We start from the raw sequence: 19125 nt of genomic DNA, 5'->3' as shown, positions 1-19125 counted from the left end.
AAGCCCAACTCAACTATACATATTCATACATACATATGTATATATGTAAATTTTGCATACATATTTACATATATATACATACATATTTGTATATAATATATATACACACACATTTGTATACATATTTACCTATATACATACATATTTTGCATACATATTCACATACATACATAAATATATGTATAATTGTAGAGTGGGTTCATTGACCAACTCGAGCTCGGCCTGGGCCCAAACCCAATCTGAGTGCATCAAATTACAGTGTGGGTTGGGCTTGGGTTGGGAAGATCAAGCTTGACCTTGGTCCCGGTCCAGGCTCAGGCCTTAAGCCCAAATTTTAGGGTCGAGCCCGGATTGACCATAAACCCAGCCCAACTCACCCGACTTACACCCCTATTTACAAGTACTTAGATACAAATCAAGAAAGTACAATTAGCAATAAAGGCTAACCAATTTATCAAATCAAATACAGAAAAAAAAGAAGGATAATCTATTAACCAAAAGAGCATATCAATCTTTTGAAGCAAGTAAATGTGTATGTTCGAGCAACAAGAGAGGACAACACATGAGACCTTTACAAAATGATGATGAGTTTTTGAACCACTAAAAAGGATGAATGTCTTCCTCTAATAGAGACTAAGGCCCCATTTGGCATCCATATGGAGAATCATTTTTGGCAATTGAGGCGATTCTCTAGATGAGAATGTCATTTGGGCTTGCCAACTCCTAAGAATAGCTCTGTTTCTAGATAGCAGTTCATGTATGAAAAACACGATTCTCTGAATCTATAATTTTTCCCTTCTAAAGATGAGAGATTCTGATCCTACAATTTCTCACTACACCGTCTATTAAAAAACGAACACATGCCCCATGTTCCTCGTGCGAATAAGGGAGTTAAGTAATTTTGCATTTAAAAATTACCTACGCCAACAAAGAAGCCCTAAATCCTCTTGTTTTTTACTATTTTCTTTTCAAGCTCTCGTGGACTTTCTTTTTCAAAGGCAATCAAGGACTTGGAATATTCTAAATAAGAATCTCTTCTTCATGTTTTTGACAAATTTCTTAAACTATCCTTATAATTTAATTAATTGATTAATTCTATCTTTATTATCTTGGAATACTCTTACCATTTTTGAAAATTGTCTGAAACCTCCCCTATCGTTATAAACCGCTTACATGTAACATTACTTACTGATATATTTTTCAAAAATCCTTAAAAATACCCATTTTGTCAAATATCCCTCACATGCAAGACATGGTTTGAGATTGGAGTCATGGCTTTAATTAAGATTTTATTCTTGGTATCCTATGAGGCCATGGCTGCCAGAATTTGCACATCGGCGATACTCTTCTTATTGGGAGTCAAGTGGCGCATGTACAGAGAGAGAGCTAGCATGGCCGCCTTGAAAGATACCACCACGTCAGTTGCCACCGTCTCCAGAGAACCCAAACCATCAAATCTGATTCTTCTTCTAGCCTCTCCATAATTGTAATTCCACGATAGCTGAAGCTGCTCTCGACCGAAGTACTGTTTGCTTGGAGCGCATGAGTACTGTGTGTAGCTCTAGTTACAGTAGTCCATTCTCATTTCTTCTTTCTCGTTTATGTAATAGAAATCTGTAGACCGGAAAGAAACAAGCAAAGCCCACTCTATCTCAACTATTGATTTCGTTCAAGTGGACATCAAAGAATCTTAATCTTTGATCTTAAAGGGAAAGCTGTCTAACAACTTGTAACCGTGGCGGAAGGGAAGATAAAAACAATAGGGCACGTGGGGGGACCTTCTTCATAGTACACAACTCAAAGAAGATATCTAAGTCTAAAGGAAAATTAAGGTAATGACACATGGAGATCAGCCTTACAAGTGTCCGAATTGTGTTTGGGTGAAGCTGACCTAGAGAAACACCATAATACGAAAGCACCACAAGAATAAAAGGGTGCAAGGGAAAATGAAGTCTGGCGACTAGCGCCTCCTCAAAAACACAGACCTCACCTAGAGAGTTCGTTTTCCTTCTGCCACTTCTTATTGATTGAAAGAAATTGCATACCACTTCTTATTGAAGAATCTGAAAATATTCAATCTTTGATGTCCACTTCTTATTGAGGTCATGCATGCATGGAAGGAAGACTAACTTTTCATTCTGCCACCTCACGTGCTGCAACCAGAATGGTCTCCCAAAAGTAAAGAGCTAAAACAACTTAACCAATACTTAGGATTTGGTGCCGCCTCCCATGAAAGACGATGATCCTTTGAACTACGATGTGCCTTTCCCCGAACAGTTTGTCAATTGGAGGGAGTGAGAGAAGCGAGTTGGGTTTTATTTTGAAATTTTGAGAAATAATGGAGGGAAAATTTAACATTTTGTTTTTTCTATTACCATTTATTAATGATGTCAATTGTTAGAAAACCTAAGGGAACTTTAAGACAATATGTAAACAGTAACAGTAGAGTTAGTCAATTAATTAAACCATAAAGGTAGTTTAAAATTTTACCCTTTTTCTTACACTTTTTTACTTCATTCTTCGTATCTTATTTTTTTCCCTTTCAAGTGTCATCTTCTTTGTTTTACCATTTTTTTTTCAGACGTTTTCTTCTATAGTTACATCCAATCTCAAATCCTACCATTCTCTTCAAATGCCAAACGTATGACCATCTTCAAACTTACAAGTATGTTGGAGGATTTTACATTCCTAAACTAGGTGGTATATGGTTGGGAGCATCATTTTGTTTTTTGGCTTTTCATGTGGGGTATATGATGATGGAAAAGGGGGAAATTGCTTATCTTCCCCTATTTTGTTAAGATCATTTGGGTGCCAACAGTGTTGAATTATGAAAGGCAAATTTCTTAAACTATCCCTACTATTTAGTTAATTAACAAACAGTATCCTTACTTTTTAACTATCATCTTAAACCACCCCTACTGTTTATGACAATTGTCATTACTGTTAAATTGCAATGTAAATGATGAAATGTCCCTTTTGCCCTTAATCTCTCCTCTGAAAAATTACTGTTCATTCTCCCCTTTCTCTTGACACACAACGGTTAATCAAAAGAGACGAGCAGCGATGCTAGATCTCCGGTAGTCCCTCCTCTCCAAAAGAGATGGGAGGCGATGCAATAACCCCTCCACCTCTGCTCTATCTCTCTCTCTCTCCTTCTTCCCCTGTTCCATCACCGGCGCTACAATGAGATTTAACCTCAGTAGTAGCTCCTCCCCATGATCTACATAACTTAAATAGGTGCCTTCAATCTAATAGGGACCCATATTAGAGAACTGATCCAATAACCACCAAATACGATCAATTTTGAAAAGGAATTGAAGAGTTTCAACAGCAAACAGAATGGATGTTGGAGTGAGAACAAACAATACCATATCATAATCACTAGAGCTGATAAACGATGTCAAAATCATAGGTGCACTCTTTTGCTCTAACAGCTTTTTTAGCTCTCTGCTATATTTTGAGAATGAGACTAAGAGAGAATACGAGAGAAATATTAGCGAGCGATGGAGAGAGATGCATACCCTCTATAAATCTTTGAATCACCTTTCTCTTAAATGGCATTAGAGGACAAAACCCATGACACCATATAGAACATGGATTTCTATACAGACAAACACACACAGACTCTTTCCCTCTCCTCCCATGTGTGTGTGTGTCTTCCTCCCTCCTCTAAAACGTTGGATCTAAAAATCGGGTGGTGATTCTTACCTGACTTACAGAAGAGAAACAAAGAGTAATATTGGGCTTTAAAAAAATTTATATGTTACATAGTATTACATGTGTACGGATTTTGATGGAATATTAACGGATGCTAACGTAGGAATAGAATTAGTTAATTGTTAGAAATAGTAAGAATAGTTTAAGATAATAATTAAACAATAAATGTACAGTTTGTTAATTAACTAAATAACAGGGATAGTTTAAGAAATTTGTTCATTGGAGGGGAAACAACATTAAATTAGAAAGGTAGGATTTGGGATAGTGGCAAATATCCTCATGAACTTTCATTTATGATAATGACCCCTTGAACTTTTAGATTCTAACAAAGGCCCCCTCCCCACCAAGTTGAGTGATACAAGAAATTAATTTACCAATATTCCCTCCTAATAAACTTATATAAAATGGAAACTACAACAACAACAAAAAAAGAAACTTCTATCAAAACCAGGAATTGCAACAAATACAATATGCAAATAATATCAACTAAACCAGTAACAAATGGAAATCGAAAAAAATACTAAAAACTGTTGAAAAAGCCTAATTTGGAAATTAAAAGAAAACATTCACATGAGAATCTTTTTTAAAATTAACCAACAAATGCTAATGGAAGCAGGGACCTTTGTGACAAAAAAAAAATCATGGGTAATTGTCATTACGCCAAAGTATGTAATTTACCCTTTTTATTTTTTATTCATTAATAATATATAATTTGTGGCAATTTTATGGAGCCAAAGAAATTCTGATAATTTTACTTGAATTTATTAATGCTATTCGATATCCAAATCCCATTCAAGTTCGATCAAAGTTTTATTGACAAAGATTTGATTTGAACATTTTAAAATCAAATTTGGAACTAGGTCTATTTAATTTGACCTAATCAATTTGTAGCCCTACCTTTGACACTTGTCCTCTTTTCCCAAGATGAGCTCCTCCATTTCATCCCTCCCAATTCATTCATCAGGGGTTGTCATTTGTATCATGTAATCATGAGTCTCTTTTGCTTGAAGGGTAATGGTGGGATCCTTCTAAAGTGGACAAAGGTTGTCCTCTCATTCTAAGCAACTATGTCTTGAGAGGACCTAAGCTTCAACTCACTCTTACTAGGAGTAGTTGGAGATAGAAGGAGATCTAAGTATCGTTCTTTGCTCTTTGCTTATCTCTACAACGACAACTCTCTTTGGGTTTATCATCAGAAAAAAAGCAATCTATCGACATCAGTTGAAGGGATGGCATCTCAAGGTGAGAACAAGATTCAATGCATGCTTTCAACTTTTGTTTTAATCATCATAAATTTTGTATGAGAAACATTTACAATAAAGTGTTTCACTTCTTTATAGGGTGATTTTCACTTATCTTCGAAAACAATGCAAATATGTAGAGTGTAAAGCGGTTCATATAAATTGTAAAGTTGTGTTAGTTGTAATGGATGCAAACATGAATTTCAATAAAGCATATGTTTTTTTTTTTTATTGATGCAAACATGAATTGTAAAGTTTGAATGCAAATTTACTTTTTTTTTTTATTGATGTACTTTTACATCTTATTATCAATGTAAATATACATTGGTTTGCCATTTGCCAATACATAAATGTAATATTGGCAAACACAAGCAAAAGTGAACCAGAGTGCAAATTTACCCTGAACCGGGATTTGTACTCCATTTGCATCGTTTTCAAACGTAGCCTTAATGAAGAACTCGTGGCCAAGACCTAATCATGAATGTTAGCATTTAAATAAAGGTTACTATAACCTACATGAACAACTTCTGTTACTGGTCACTATTTTAGATAGGGGTGAGCATTATTCGGTTAAAACCGAATCAACGAACCGAAAATTTCGGTTATGGTTTTTTTGGTTCGGCTTTTTCGGTTTTTGAGAAATTCGATTTTTCGGTTTCGGTTTTCAGATTTAGAAATTCGGTTAACCGGAAAAACTGAATTAGCTAAAATTCATTATATAATATATAATATATATAATATGCTATATATCTATATATTAATATATTATATATAATCTATTATAATGAAATTAAATTTTATAATATATTATAATAATAATATATATATTATAGGTTATAATATATAATATTATATATAATAATAACTAAATTCAGTTTTTAACCGAAATAACCAAAAACCAAACCAAAAATTTTCGATTTTATTGAAAACCGGTTTTAATTTCGATTTTCATTTTAGTATTTCGGTTTTAAAAAATTCAATTTGGTTTTTAACCGAATAAACCGAATGCTCACCCTTAATTTTCTACCAAAGAGGGTCCTAATAAAAACAAATAATTAACATTTTGAGAAGCTGAAGCATGTGAAGCTCAACCCCAAACAAATACACAATTAGGAGTTAGGGACATCCCATTTCACTTTTCATCAATTCTTATTTTGGAATAAGTTTGTATGTATCGTGATTTTGCTTTTCAACATGTAGCTTCAAGACGGCATGGCTTTTAGGAGGGCTCAGGCTCTTTTTGTCTAGGATAGATTGATAGAGTAGTAGGAAGAATCTTCTATGACCCCTCCTCTTTTATTTACAGAGTGGAGAAGGGTCCCTTTCTGTCCAAGCTTTCCAATGATGTGCCTGGCCGTCTTCTATGTTTCTTGCTGATAATTTCTGGGGGAGCTCTGAATTGGCTTATGTGTTAATAAACCTCTAACTTCTACCAATTTTTTTTTTTTTCTTTACGCTGTGTCTGGAATTGATGTAAAACTTCATGGTATAAAAGTATATTGATGATGTTTACACCAAACCATAAAAAAATGACTGTTAATTTAGAAAAGCGTGAATTCAAAAAGTATGGAGTTTTACATCGATTTTACCGATGTAGTATTTACATCGATATATAAAACTTTATTTTTGATGAAGTTTTACATCAATTTACTATGTAAAACTCTACTCCATGTAAACACCAACAAATCTAAATTGGAGTGAAATTTTATGTCAATCTTGATTTACACTCCTTCTGAACACCGATATAACCGAGCCAACGTTATATCAATATTGATTTATATCCCTTCCATATGCAGCCTTAGTCTCTATTCTGCTGCAAGTATTCACTTGAAAAGTAGCTGCTGCTACTTCCCTTGCGCCATTGAAACTTCTTTTAGCTGCCATTAACTGTACTGTCTTTTTCTGATATCATCAAAGGTGAACATGGATCGACCCTCTTCTTTTTTCCCACTTTTCCTTTAATTTCTGGTACCTTCCTTGCCTGATAGTTAGCTTAGAAAGTAAGACCTTGATCAGTTTGAAGATACTCATTTAATTAGTAACCTAATTTTATATAATGCAAGAAACTAAAACAACTGTATCAAAAAGGGAAACCAAAGAATAGAGACATTGTACAATTAATTTTCTCTTGTATCAGTGATGGGTATGATACACGCTTCTCTGCACTTTCCTTGTGCAGTTTTGCTGGCTTTATATAGAAACGGGCTAGGTGACATTTCAGAGCTGGCTCCTGCATGCCCAGCTTGCTTTTTCTATCTCCCAATCTGTATTGCAGCCTTGCCAGTAGGGATGCCATTGGAGTGGATTTGGATTAATCCAATAACAATCTAATAGCACCATTTATCACTGTAATACAATAAGAGAAGAATATACCCTGATAGAATGAGGACTCTGGATGGCTAGAAACTTACTTGTGCACACCAGGCTCGGGGATCTCTTAAAGGTTTCTCTACTGTTTCCTTCCGTTTACTATCTTTTTCCTTCAAATCAATAAAACCGATCATATATAACTGTGCATTGGGAAATGGGCTCTACATGGGCCCTATGTGCACTCAATATAGGAAATGGGCTCACTGCCCTTTTCAGCCGTGCATTAGAACATCTCCCCTTGAATAAAAAAATACACAAGTATGGAAATATTTTCAATGCATGGCTGAAAACTTGAAAAACACTGTAAAAACAGTGTGAGTGCAATTTGGTGAGAACTGAATCCACCCTCTCAATATTGGTGTACTCACTCTTGATAGGTTACCTAGCCCGATGTGTATGACTTTGTTTGAAAAAAAAAATTACATGTAAAAACTGAGAGAATTGAAAATGGAAGAGAGAGAAAAAGGAGTTTAGAAGAAAACTAAGGGAGAAGAGATTAGGAGAAAAATAGAGAGGGGGGTATAGCCCTACACTACATTTGTTTGGTTTTGGATTTGTTCAAATTATCAAAATCCAATGGATTGAATGGATTATATAGCCACTAGGTGAACATTCAATTTACTCAGCTAAGAATTGAATTGAATAAATCGACTTTTTTGAACCAAACCTCTAACTGGAAAATCAAAATTTTTATTTCAATTTTTTTGATTAAAACCAGATTATATATATATATATATATATATATATATATATATATATATATATATATATAGATTTTTCGGTTAATTGGTTTTTTTAATCTGAAAACTAAACCAAATCCAGAACTGAATTAGTGAACCAATTTACTCGAAAACCTATAACTGAGCCAAAAAACTGAAATCGAAAATTTTGGTTTGATACTCCTAATAGCCACTTCAATAAATGTCTACTTGGAGTGGATTTGAACATGGACCAATTCCAATTCATCGATAAAACCTAAAAAAAAAAAAGAGGAAGACGAAGAAGAATTAAAAAAAAAGAAAAGAAATCCTTACAAGTCCTATCTTTTTAATTCTATATATATATATATATATATATATATATATATAAAAGGATGATACATCTGCATCAAGCTATGGGTCAACCAACACTTATTTAGGTTAACTAATTCAGATTTCATACACAGAAAAATGAAAGAAAAAGGAAAAATAATTGTACATATGATGACATTTAAACTTTTGCTTGAGAGTGGAGGGATTCCTAATCCTTATCTTCCATCATTTTCATAGTTCAGGCTCCACTAGTCGGCATGCAAAAACAAAAACAAAAAAAAAAGAAAAGAAAAAAATATTGCAAATTAAGCATTGTTAGTGATTACATTATACCCCCTTAAATTAAAATTTAAAAGTGCACATCATCACAATCAAAACCTAGAAATATGGTTAAGGTAAACAGTCTAATTAAGATTGATTAATAAATCACATCCACCTCTGTTTCAATGAGTGAAAGCGTCCTTGAAAGACAAGAAATGCACATCAGTAGCTTTAGGAAGAGATGATTAGTCTTTATAACATTAGGTGGTACAAGTTGAACAGAGCAAATCTTGATCAATGGAGCACATAAGACAACATATAGTAGTGATAAAAATATCAAATATGGTAATAGGTGAGAGTTGAGACATGGGACAGACCTTATTTTATTAGAAACCTCTTGCTTGGATGCTGAGTGAAGAAGCATCATTTGAGGGTGAAGCCTCTGAAAAGTAGGGGTGGAAATTGTGGAAAGAAAAGACAACAATTCAAAGCAAAATTCGGCCCAGCACCAAACGAATGGAAAATCCCACCTACAAACTACACAATGACTAACATCAAGCATCTCCACCCCTCCACGTGTTTCGGGGAGAGAAACCTGCGCTGCTGCACACTCTTTCTCTCCTCTCCTGTGTTGTGTCAGAAAGCGCTGAACAGTGAATGCAAAAATTGAAGCGTTCCATTGACGCCGCGTGTGGTGGACAGGGGCGGAGAAGCTTTAATTTTTTATTTGCGTTGCACTTGCACAGTTGCACAGGGGGAATATTTTGGAGTGTGAAATGTGAAATGACTCTTACGACCATCTCCATCCTCATTATTCTATCACCTACCTTATTTTGGACATATATCCAAACAGTAGGGGCATATCCGTCAGCAGATGTTTTAAGAGTTAAGAGTTAAGGGTTAAGACCGCCGGATCCCATTTCAAAAAATTTCAAACTCTCTCTCTCTCTCTCTCTGTGCTGTGCTGAGTGAGTCCCGACCCTAACCGCAGTTGAACGAAAGATTTTCAAAGAAAAAAAAAACCGAAAACGAGACGAGTGAGAGAAGAGAGCAAGAGTTGTCTCTGGGTTTCAATTTTTTCTTTTCCATATGCTGTGTTGGAATTCTTGTTCTAGAGTGTCTCTGTCTATCGGCTTCTCCACCATTTCTTTTCCTGCTTGTCAAAGCAACGGCGGGAGAACTTCAAATGCAATCTAAAGCCCCACAATAACCCTACTGAAAGTTACATCTCCAAGAAATCCTCTATCTATCTCTCAGCTTCAAATGGCTTCGAGGAACCAGAACAAACCCCCTCTACCCAACGCTACTCCTCGAAGTCCTTCTAATGTAAGGTTTGATTTGCCTCCCTCTGTGTTTTTTTTCCTGTCTTTCTCTGCTTCTAGCTTCGGGTTTGTCGTTAATATCTTCTTCTCCCTCCCTGTTTCATCGTTTTCTTGGTTAATCTGTGCCTTTTTGTTACCTTTTCTTTTTTTGTCTCTGGTTTTACAGAAGAAAGATAGCGTTGATGAGGTTCCAATAGACAAACGTAGGAAGATTGGATCGGGAAAGATGGTGGGTCCAGCGAATAGCGGCCGAACACGTCAGGCATTCTCCGTGTTGAATGCTGGTCAAGATCCTGCTGCCTCTGGTGACTCTACAGGAAATGGGAGCTCTGATTGCAGCGCAATTGAGTTCACGAAAGAAGATGTCGAATCCCTCTTGAATGAGAAGATGAAAGGGAAGAACAAGTTTGATTACAAGGTTGGTAGATTAGTTCATTATTTGAAAATTCTGTCCATGTGATTGGGCCTGATTTTAGTTTTTGAAATTACTTCTACTTTGTGGGATTTGCAGGGAAAATGCGAGCAGATGGCTGAGTATATAAAAAAACTTAGGCTTTGCATCAAATGGCTCCAAGAATTAGAAGAGAACTCTGTCCTTGAGCAGGAGAAGCTACGTAATATGTTGGAATCTGCCGACAGAAAATGTTCTCAAACTGGTAAATTTGTACCTTCTTTTGTTATCCACAATCCTCAGATAGAAGGGAAAAGGAAATCCTACTTTTGTAGACTGAATTGTAAGTTTTAACTTGCTTAGAGGCACAAATGAAAAACAAGGAAGGGGAACTGAATTCGATCATAGCAGAGTTGAGGAAAAATTGTGCCCTTTTGCAGGAGAAGCTTACAAAGGAAGAGTCAGACAAATTGGTAAGTATGTTTTTCTTTAGAAAAATGCTTGAGCTATTTGTGATGTTTTGTTTATTTTTACTATTGCGATTTAATTGTTTGGTTGTTTTACAATATAAAAACCCAGGCTGCAATTGATTCTCATAGAAGAGAAAAAGAGGCCAGAGTTACTGCTGAGAAGTTACGAGCTTCTTTGGCTGAGGAGCTCGAAAAGGCCCATCATGAGCAATTGAGTGCAAATCAAAAGGTAATATGACAACTGTACCTTTAGTTCTTGTTTATTATTCATTTCCTTTTTATATCTGAGACTTGATACATATTTCCATTTGATGGCATTTCATTTGTAGGTGGCATCCCTTAATGATATGTATAAACGATTACAAGAATATAATACAAGCCTACAACAATACAATAGTAAACTTCAGACAGAGCTTGCAACAGCGAATGAGACTCTAAAACGTGTAGAAAAGGAAAAAGCTGCAATAGTGGAGAATCTTAGCAACTTAAGAGGTCACTGTAGTTCGTTGCAGGATCAATTAACTTCATCCAGAGTAAGGCATTTCTTGGCTTCTCATTTTCTTTTTTCTTCTCTATGTACACTCTTTCTTATACAAATTAATATATTTTTTGTCCTGCTTAGTGAACAAGATTGGTCATCTTTCTTATGCAACTATGCATTTGAAGTTTATTGAATTATTTGAATAGACAAGCCATTAAAAAAGTTGTTTGTGGGCTTACTTATATTTGTTTCAGAGTTTCAACAATGAATCTTTTACTTAATTGGTAAAGACCTAGATGCGGGAATGACTTGTAGGTGATGAATGAGGATGATATCCGATAATGGAATCTCTCTAAGTGGCTATAATCTCTAATTGTGCTGTGCCCGAATATAATAACAGTAAAGAAACAAATCAATTTCCATAAGAACATGAAAGAATTTTCTAATGCATGTAGGGTCACAAAAGGAATTCAGCAGGAATAATTGTTTTGTTTAATGCCTATTTGTTTAGTATTATCAAGGTCTTCAACCTTTATAATTTTTCTGAAGCCTCCACTTGGCTTCCTAGAAAGTGATAATGATTAATGAGTGAGAGAAGCCAAGGAATTTTCTCAAGGAACATTTGGGACGGATATTTTGGTCAAAGAAACTGGATGGACCCACTATAGGATATCATTGATTCCATAAAATTTTCTTTTAAATTATGGGCTTTCACCTTAGAGAACTATCTGAAAATGTACGAGTGTTGATTGCAGAAGGCACGATTTGTGAGTGGACCCATTTGCAAACTGCTAACTCGGAAATTTCTTAACTTTTTCTTGCAAACCAAAAAATTTAAAGAAAACAAACATTTTCTTTATTTTCTTTTTTAATTTATTTCACTTTCTCCTTGGCAACTAAAAGGATCCTAAATGAAAGAAAATATAGCTCTACCTTTGTCTCAGCAGCTAGAAAACAATAAAAATCACAAAAAAAAGAACCAATTAAACAATAAAAGTTGAATGTTAACAACCCTACATGGTCTATGAAAAATAAAACCTGGAGAGTTAACACCTTATTTTGTTAGTGGAAGGTGATATAAAGACGATATCTATGTGCTTGTATGTGATACATCAAAGAATGGAGAAGGAAACAAAGGGCAAAGCCCTTGCTATGATGAATTCAGCAAAGATATATAAGTGGATGTGTTAATTGTGAAAATAAATAACGACAATAGGTCTTTTCTAGTTGGAAAAGAAGATATATGATTATAGAGGAGAAAACAAATGAAAAGCTAGAGCTCCTGATTTGACATAGATTGAGGTGATACTCTTTTTAGTTTAATAAAAATTGAGAGGGAGGTAGAAGAAGAAGCTTTTTACATTACGTGCTTGTATTTTTGTATTAATATATTCATATACAAAGATCATTAAATGCATTTATATCTGATTAAGTGGGGACATGGATTTTTTTCTTCTAGGCTTCCCGGGATGAGGCTGTGAAACATAAGGAGGCGTTGGTAAATGAAGTGGGATGCCTCAGGGTAGAGTTGCAACAGGTGAGGGAAGATCGTGATCGCCAACAACTACAGGTGCAAACTTTAACAGATGATGTAGCAAAGTACAAAGAAACCACTGGAAAATCTTCTGCTGAGTTGGACAACCTTATGATTAAATCAAGTGCTCTAGAGGTATGCCACTACCATTTTTCCTTGAAAGAAATCAATTCTTGCATTTTTTATTTTGGTTTTGCATATTTATTTTGCAGGACACCTGTTCTTCCCAGCGAGAGAAAATACAGATATTGCAGCAACAGCTAGCAGTTGCAAATGACAAATTGGAGGTATCTCGATCTGTTTCTTTTACCACTGCTGGTTGTATTTTGTGCTGTACAATGGTACTGATTGACTAATGACATCTACTATTTCAGAGAGCTGATTTGTCAACTTTGGAGATAAGGACAGAATATGAAGAACAAAAGAGAACCATTCAGGATTTGCAAAGTCGCCTGACAGAAGCAGATTCTAAAATTATTGAAGCAGAGAAACTTCGGAAGAAGTTGCACAATACTATATTGGTACTCTTCTTGCATCTGTATCTTTGCTTATGGTACATCAAACTTATAATTTCACCCTACTAATTATTATCTTCTCAACTATCAAACTGCAGGAGTTGAAAGGAAATATCCGAGTTTTCTGCAGAGTGCGGCCTTTATTACCTGATGAGGGTGCTGGGGCCGAGGTTATTTCTTATCCATCATCACTTGAAGCCCATGGACGGGGCATTGACTTGTTGCAAAGCGGTAAATCCCTGCCAATATATGCTCACTATTTGCCTTGTCTGGACACATTTAGTTTCCTGCATGATTAGTTTAACCGACATTTGTTCATTCTATATTTCTATTGTCAACAGGGCAAAAACACCCTTTCTCATTTGATAAAGTATTTGCCTATGATGCCTCACAAGAAGATGTTTTTGTGGAGATCTCACAGCTAGTCCAGAGTGCACTTGATGGTTATAAGGTGATCCTTAATTATTTCCTTAAACACCTGAAATCAGAATTCAAACCCTGTAGTTTAGATTGAACAGTTTTCCATCTTCTTAGTAGCTGTTCATGCTAACTTAGAGATCATGTATATTTAATTCTTTTGCATTCTTATGAATGCAATCTTTGAATATAAAGTAAGGCTGTAACCTACAAGAACATTGAAATCTTACTTACTCGGGCAAGTTTTACCTTGGTAAACGTACTTACCCAGGTAAGTAAAACCAACAGGGCCTAAATGGAGGGTTCCCATTCTTTGAAAATGTGAAATGCACACGAACAGACTAACTGATACCCCAGACTTGTGTATTGTTTTTGTTCTTCATTGTTGGTGGAACTTATCTATGGGTCTTGTAGCCCCGATTGCTGCAGGAGTTGTGCATATGTTTCTGTCATCATCAGTTCATATATATTGTGCTTTGGGTGACCTTTGTAAATTGTAATGTATTGGTAATGATATCTCATTTTTGGTTACGCATTTACCTCATTGGGTCTAGGTTCTTTGACTTACTAAGCCATTGCCAATTGTAGCTTTCTCAAATGTTCTCTAGGTGGTGGAGACATTTTTAGATAAAAATGCTAGAGTTTGCCTAGACCAAATTGGTAATGTGCTTGGTAGCAGGTCCAAAATAGGTGTGAATTACTTAAAAACTGAAGGAATGCTTCAGTAAGTGTTCCCTGAAAAATGTTTGCACCAATTTATTGCTGGAGCAGTGTTTTCAAGAAGTTGTTGTAATTATCATCATCATCATCCAAGCCTTATCCAACTACATGAATCTTATTTCGTTCTATTCTATTTTTGTGCCATATCCATTGTTAAAATATGAGTACTTAAAATCTTTCTTACTACTTTAATCCATGTTTTTTTGGGTCTACCACTAGCCATTCTAGCTCCTTCCACTCGCAATAGAGCACTTCTTCATACTGGTTCTGTCAATGGTTAATGGTCTTCTATGCACACGACCAAACGACTTTACTCTACTTGGCTCATTTTGTTACCTATTGGAGCTACTTATAAGTTCCTTCGAGTGTCTTCATTTTTTACTACCCTTTCTAGTTCTCTACTCATCCATCTAAGCATGTACATTTCTGACAAACTGAAATTTTGGTTGTTGATGGTAGAAAACACATTTTGGGCTTTACTTCTGATTGTCAAAAGGTTTATATTTTGCAGTTAAATGAGGAATTTAGTAATTTTGTTTTTCCATTGAATAGATGTTTTCCGTTCCTCCATAAGTGCAAGCTTTATATGGTCCCAAAATATGACATTTCTTGCATTTTGGCAGGTTTGCATTTTTGCTTATGGTCAGACAGGTTCAGGTAAGACATATACCATGATGGGCAGGCCAGAAACCCCTGAGCAGAAAGGCCTGATTCCCCGATCCTTAGAACAGATATTCCAAAGTAGCCAGTCACTTCTGGCCCAGGGTTGGAAGTACAAAATGCAGGTTTGCCCCTGAATCTCCTGGTTCATATTTTCTTTGTTCATACTGATTGGATGCTAGAATGTGGGTGTGGTGTTATCAAGTATATAACTTTTCTGATCTGTGGCTTGTAGGCCTCAATGTTGGAGATTTACAATGAAACAATTCGTGATTTGTTATCGACAAATCGATCAGGTCCAGACACATTGCGTGCAGAAAATGGGGTAGTTGGAAAGCAGTATGCAATCAAGCATGATGCAAATGGCAATACCCATGTTTCTGATCTTACTATTGTAGATGTCTGCAGCATCAAAGAGGTATCCTCCCTTCTGCATCAGGCAGCACAAAGCAGGTATTTTAAGTACTGGCTTTCTCTAATGCATTTTATTTTCACGGGGGGCTTGCACTTTCCATTTTTGTGAAATATGAATATCCCTATTGAAAGACATTTCATTGATGATCACTTGTAATGATAATAGTCAAAATGTGAGGGTATTTTTTGTATTTTCAAACATGTAACCTTTTGTCTCAGTATTGAGGATGCATCCTCCAGAATGGATGTGCCCAGGTCACCCCATTCCCTCCTTTTTTTCCCATGTGATATGGAATAGATGATGTTTACCATTACTACTCTATTGCAGGTCAGTTGGTAAGACCCAAATGAACGAACAGTCATCAAGAAGTCACTTTGTCTTCACGTTGCGTATATCTGGAACTAATGAGGTAATGCTTCTCTTTGTGCTATTAACACTTTTTGAAACCTTGTGTAAATGAGTTTGTGTGCTTAATAATTTTCAATTTGCTAGAGCACTGAGCAACAAGTTCAAGGCGTGTTAAACCTCATAGACCTAGCTGGAAGTGAAAGACTCTCCAGAAGTGGGGCAACTGGTGATCGGCTTAAAGAAACCCAGGTATTTATATCATTTCATTTGTCATTTATTTCTTGTTTTCAACATACTACTTTCCAAAATAAAAACGTCAATTTATCTACAATATTAATCAGGCCATTAATAAAAGTCTCTCCTGCCTGAGTGATGTTATATTTGCGCTTGCCAAGAAAGAGGACCATGTACCATTCAGGAATTCAAAGCTTACGTATCTTCTCCAGGTAAAAAGACTTGATGCTATTTCTCTCCTAGTTATACCTCTCAGAGTGATGCATTTTATTAGAGACAATTTTCTTGTAAAATTCTCCTAGGTTTTGTTAGAGTACTCTTGTTTTGTCTTGGAAAGTCCTTGCTGATGTTTTAATATGTGTCACTTCCACCAGTTTTGTCTTGGGTCTCAAAAGGCCATTTACATCAAGATTACAAGATGAGCATTTGTGCAGTGTGTATGCACTGCACTTAGGTGTTTGGATGGCAGGAGGCAGCAACCATTTAATATAAGCAGCTTCTATAGGGTTAAAGAGACTTTTTAAGAAAAATTTCCCATCAACTTGGACTTGTTAAGATTTTCCCCATCAGTAGGTTCTTTTGTTATTTTATTTTTTAGCTGAAATTTCTCCAGCTCAGGTAAAACATTCATCCATCATGGTGGTCATTTCCATTATTAGGGGTGCAAGTCATGCCGGGTTACATCAGGTTGAGGTCAACCCTAACCCAACTCGAGTTGTTGAACCCCCAACCCTAAAACTTCAGGTTGGGTTCAGGTTAGTTTCAGGTTGGCCCGACTCCTCAACTCTTGCCAGATATACTTATTTCCTAGACTCCAAGGGTTATTGGCATTGTGTAAAAGAACATCACTATCATGTTTTAGAAAAGATTTTGCCTTTAAACTTAATTTTTAACATACAATATACACGCATACATGTATAGGTATATAAATATGCATATAGTATACACAAATACTTGCAGTGAAAAATACATATAAATATAGATATATACATTTATAGATGCGTAGTTACATATACATACATGCGTGAACAGTGAATACACATACATAAGTACTTACATTTATAAAAGCATACTTGTATGATATTTATACATACGAATATGAAATTAAGTTGGGCTTGGGTTGGGTCAGGCTGGTCAAGGTGTCAACTCTAGTCCAACCCAAAGTTAAGTTGGGTTTAGACTTTTCAACCATAACCTTGGCACGAACTTCAGCACTACTTTTTTGGTCTGGATTTGGGCTAACCTGGCCCAAGTTGCAGCCCTATGTACTATGATTTCCGTCATAGTACATGTGTTAGTGGAAAGCATTGCTTCCAAGCAAGGTTCAAAAAATTGATACCATACGCCTTGTATCGGGCATATCGTATCGTATCTTTTGGGTTCCAAAACATTTCTTTACAGGTGTTTTGGGACCCCACCCTTTTTTAATACAAAAATACCCTTTTTTAACTCTCCAAAAACCAAATTTTGAAAAAAAACTAAAAAAAAATTATTTCCGTGTGTATTTAAGTACTGATATGCCACTTCCCATATGCAGAGGCTTATCGATACTTTGAACCATGTTCCAAGTCCTGATTCCATTATTTATGAATTGTGATATTCAACTGCTTTTGGTTGTTTTTCTTATGATTGCTTACAAGTAACAACCTTATTTCACTATCGATTTGGATGATCCCCTTGTTCTTGTCTGATCACAATAAGTGTGCCATCTTTGAGCCCCTAGCCAAATATGGTTTATCCTACTTATTGTTTTTGGATCACGTGGCATTTGTTGACCTTTCCTCATTTGATGTCAACCAGCCTTGCTTAGGGGGAGACTCCAAAACCCTAATGTTTGTTAACATCTCACCTGACCCGGCATCAGTTGGTGAGTCTCTCTGCTCACTACGTTTTGCTGCCAGAGTTAATGCTTGTGAGATTGGGATCCCCCGGCGCCAAATGAATGTACGATCTGCTGATTCACGACTGAGTTATGGCTGAAGCTGAGTGTACTTTTCATACATATGCCACTCTTTTCAGCTGACTATTAATTATTGAAGGAAAAACAAAGGGTTCTCCGTTGCAGCATGTAAGTTGTACAGTGAAGGAATTGATTGTGTTTGTATCAGTTAAATGCAGGTTAAGATCACTTTGTTTCACAGTGGTCCTGTTCTCATTATTTGGCCTTTCTGAAGAATTTTGATGTACTACTTGTATATCTCCATATTTAAGGATGCTATTTAAGGCTGCTTACATCTGTCCCTCCCCAGATCAGCATTATCAGGAGCCTCGTGCACTGGATTTGTATATCTCCATTTTTAAATCAAAAGAATGATGTGTTGTATATCTCCACACACATGGAGACGGCTTAAAAAAGGGGAAAGTACGGACAGGCTCAATTCTCAATTCTGAATTACAGTCCAGCTATACCAGAATCCAAAAACATATATAACTCTACTTTTTGAAAAGTTAGGACAGATTCCCACACAAGGTAGGAATTATTATGTTGACTGATTTGGTGTTAGGCCAACATTGCTTCAATGTCAAGTCTCCCATTTTCTTTTGAAATAGGACTAAAATGCCTTTATTAGAAAATGATTCATTCAAATAAGAAAATTCAATCTCATCTTGGTAAATGTTTATCAAGTTGGCACATATAATCCACATATGCCAAATGGTCATTAAGGAGATGATGTATACACAATAATCAATATTATTATATCATTGTCTTTAAGTTAATTGTGATAAAACAATACTATACATTTGTGATAGTTTTTGTATTATGTTTTCAAATTTGAAATTAACCCTTTAATCTCATCTTTGTAAAATTTTACTAAGGGCCTGTTTGGCATGTCTTTTTGTGCGGTCTTTCGGCTATTTACAAGTTTGGAAGATCGAAAGTTGGTCAATTTTTGTTTGGCATATGGAAGACCTAGTTGCCAAAAGACGAGATGTCGAAAAGACGCAAGAAGCTCATTTTGGGCTGATTTTGGAAAGCTTCAAATGAAGCTTGTCACAT

The 19125-nt window shown here is 35.7% G+C and overlaps 1 protein-coding gene across 2 annotated transcripts; it reads left to right on the top strand.

Moving 5' to 3' along the window:
• Positions 1-9533: 9533 nt before the first annotated feature.
• On the top strand, positions 9534-18359 carry LOC104604933 (kinesin-like protein KIN-14C). Of its 2 annotated transcripts, none has more exons than XM_010269511.3 (17): positions 9534-9951; positions 10109-10360; positions 10454-10598; positions 10697-10806; positions 10913-11032; positions 11133-11336; positions 12744-12953; positions 13031-13105; positions 13193-13339; positions 13432-13564; positions 13675-13784; positions 15094-15255; positions 15366-15583; positions 15873-15954; positions 16038-16142; positions 16235-16339; positions 17928-18359. In XM_010269511.3, exons 2-17 carry the CDS (start codon positions 10169-10171, stop codon positions 18105-18107), a joined length of 2298 nt encoding a protein of 765 aa, XP_010267813.1. In that variant the 5' UTR covers positions 9534-9951; positions 10109-10168; the 3' UTR covers positions 18108-18359. The 2 variants fall into 2 exon arrangements, with proteins under 2 accessions (XP_010267813.1, XP_010267812.1); XM_010269510.3 differs by having other exon boundaries at positions 9541-9946.
• Positions 18360-19125: the final 766 nt, after the last annotated feature.

This window comes from Nelumbo nucifera, chromosome 1 (assembly GCF_055504915.1).
Source record: "Nelumbo nucifera cultivar China Antique chromosome 1, China Antique-T2T, whole genome shotgun sequence".
Lineage (NCBI taxonomy): Eukaryota > Viridiplantae > Streptophyta > Magnoliopsida > Proteales > Nelumbonaceae > Nelumbo > Nelumbo nucifera.
This window is presented reverse-complemented; position numbering and strand designations above follow the sequence as displayed.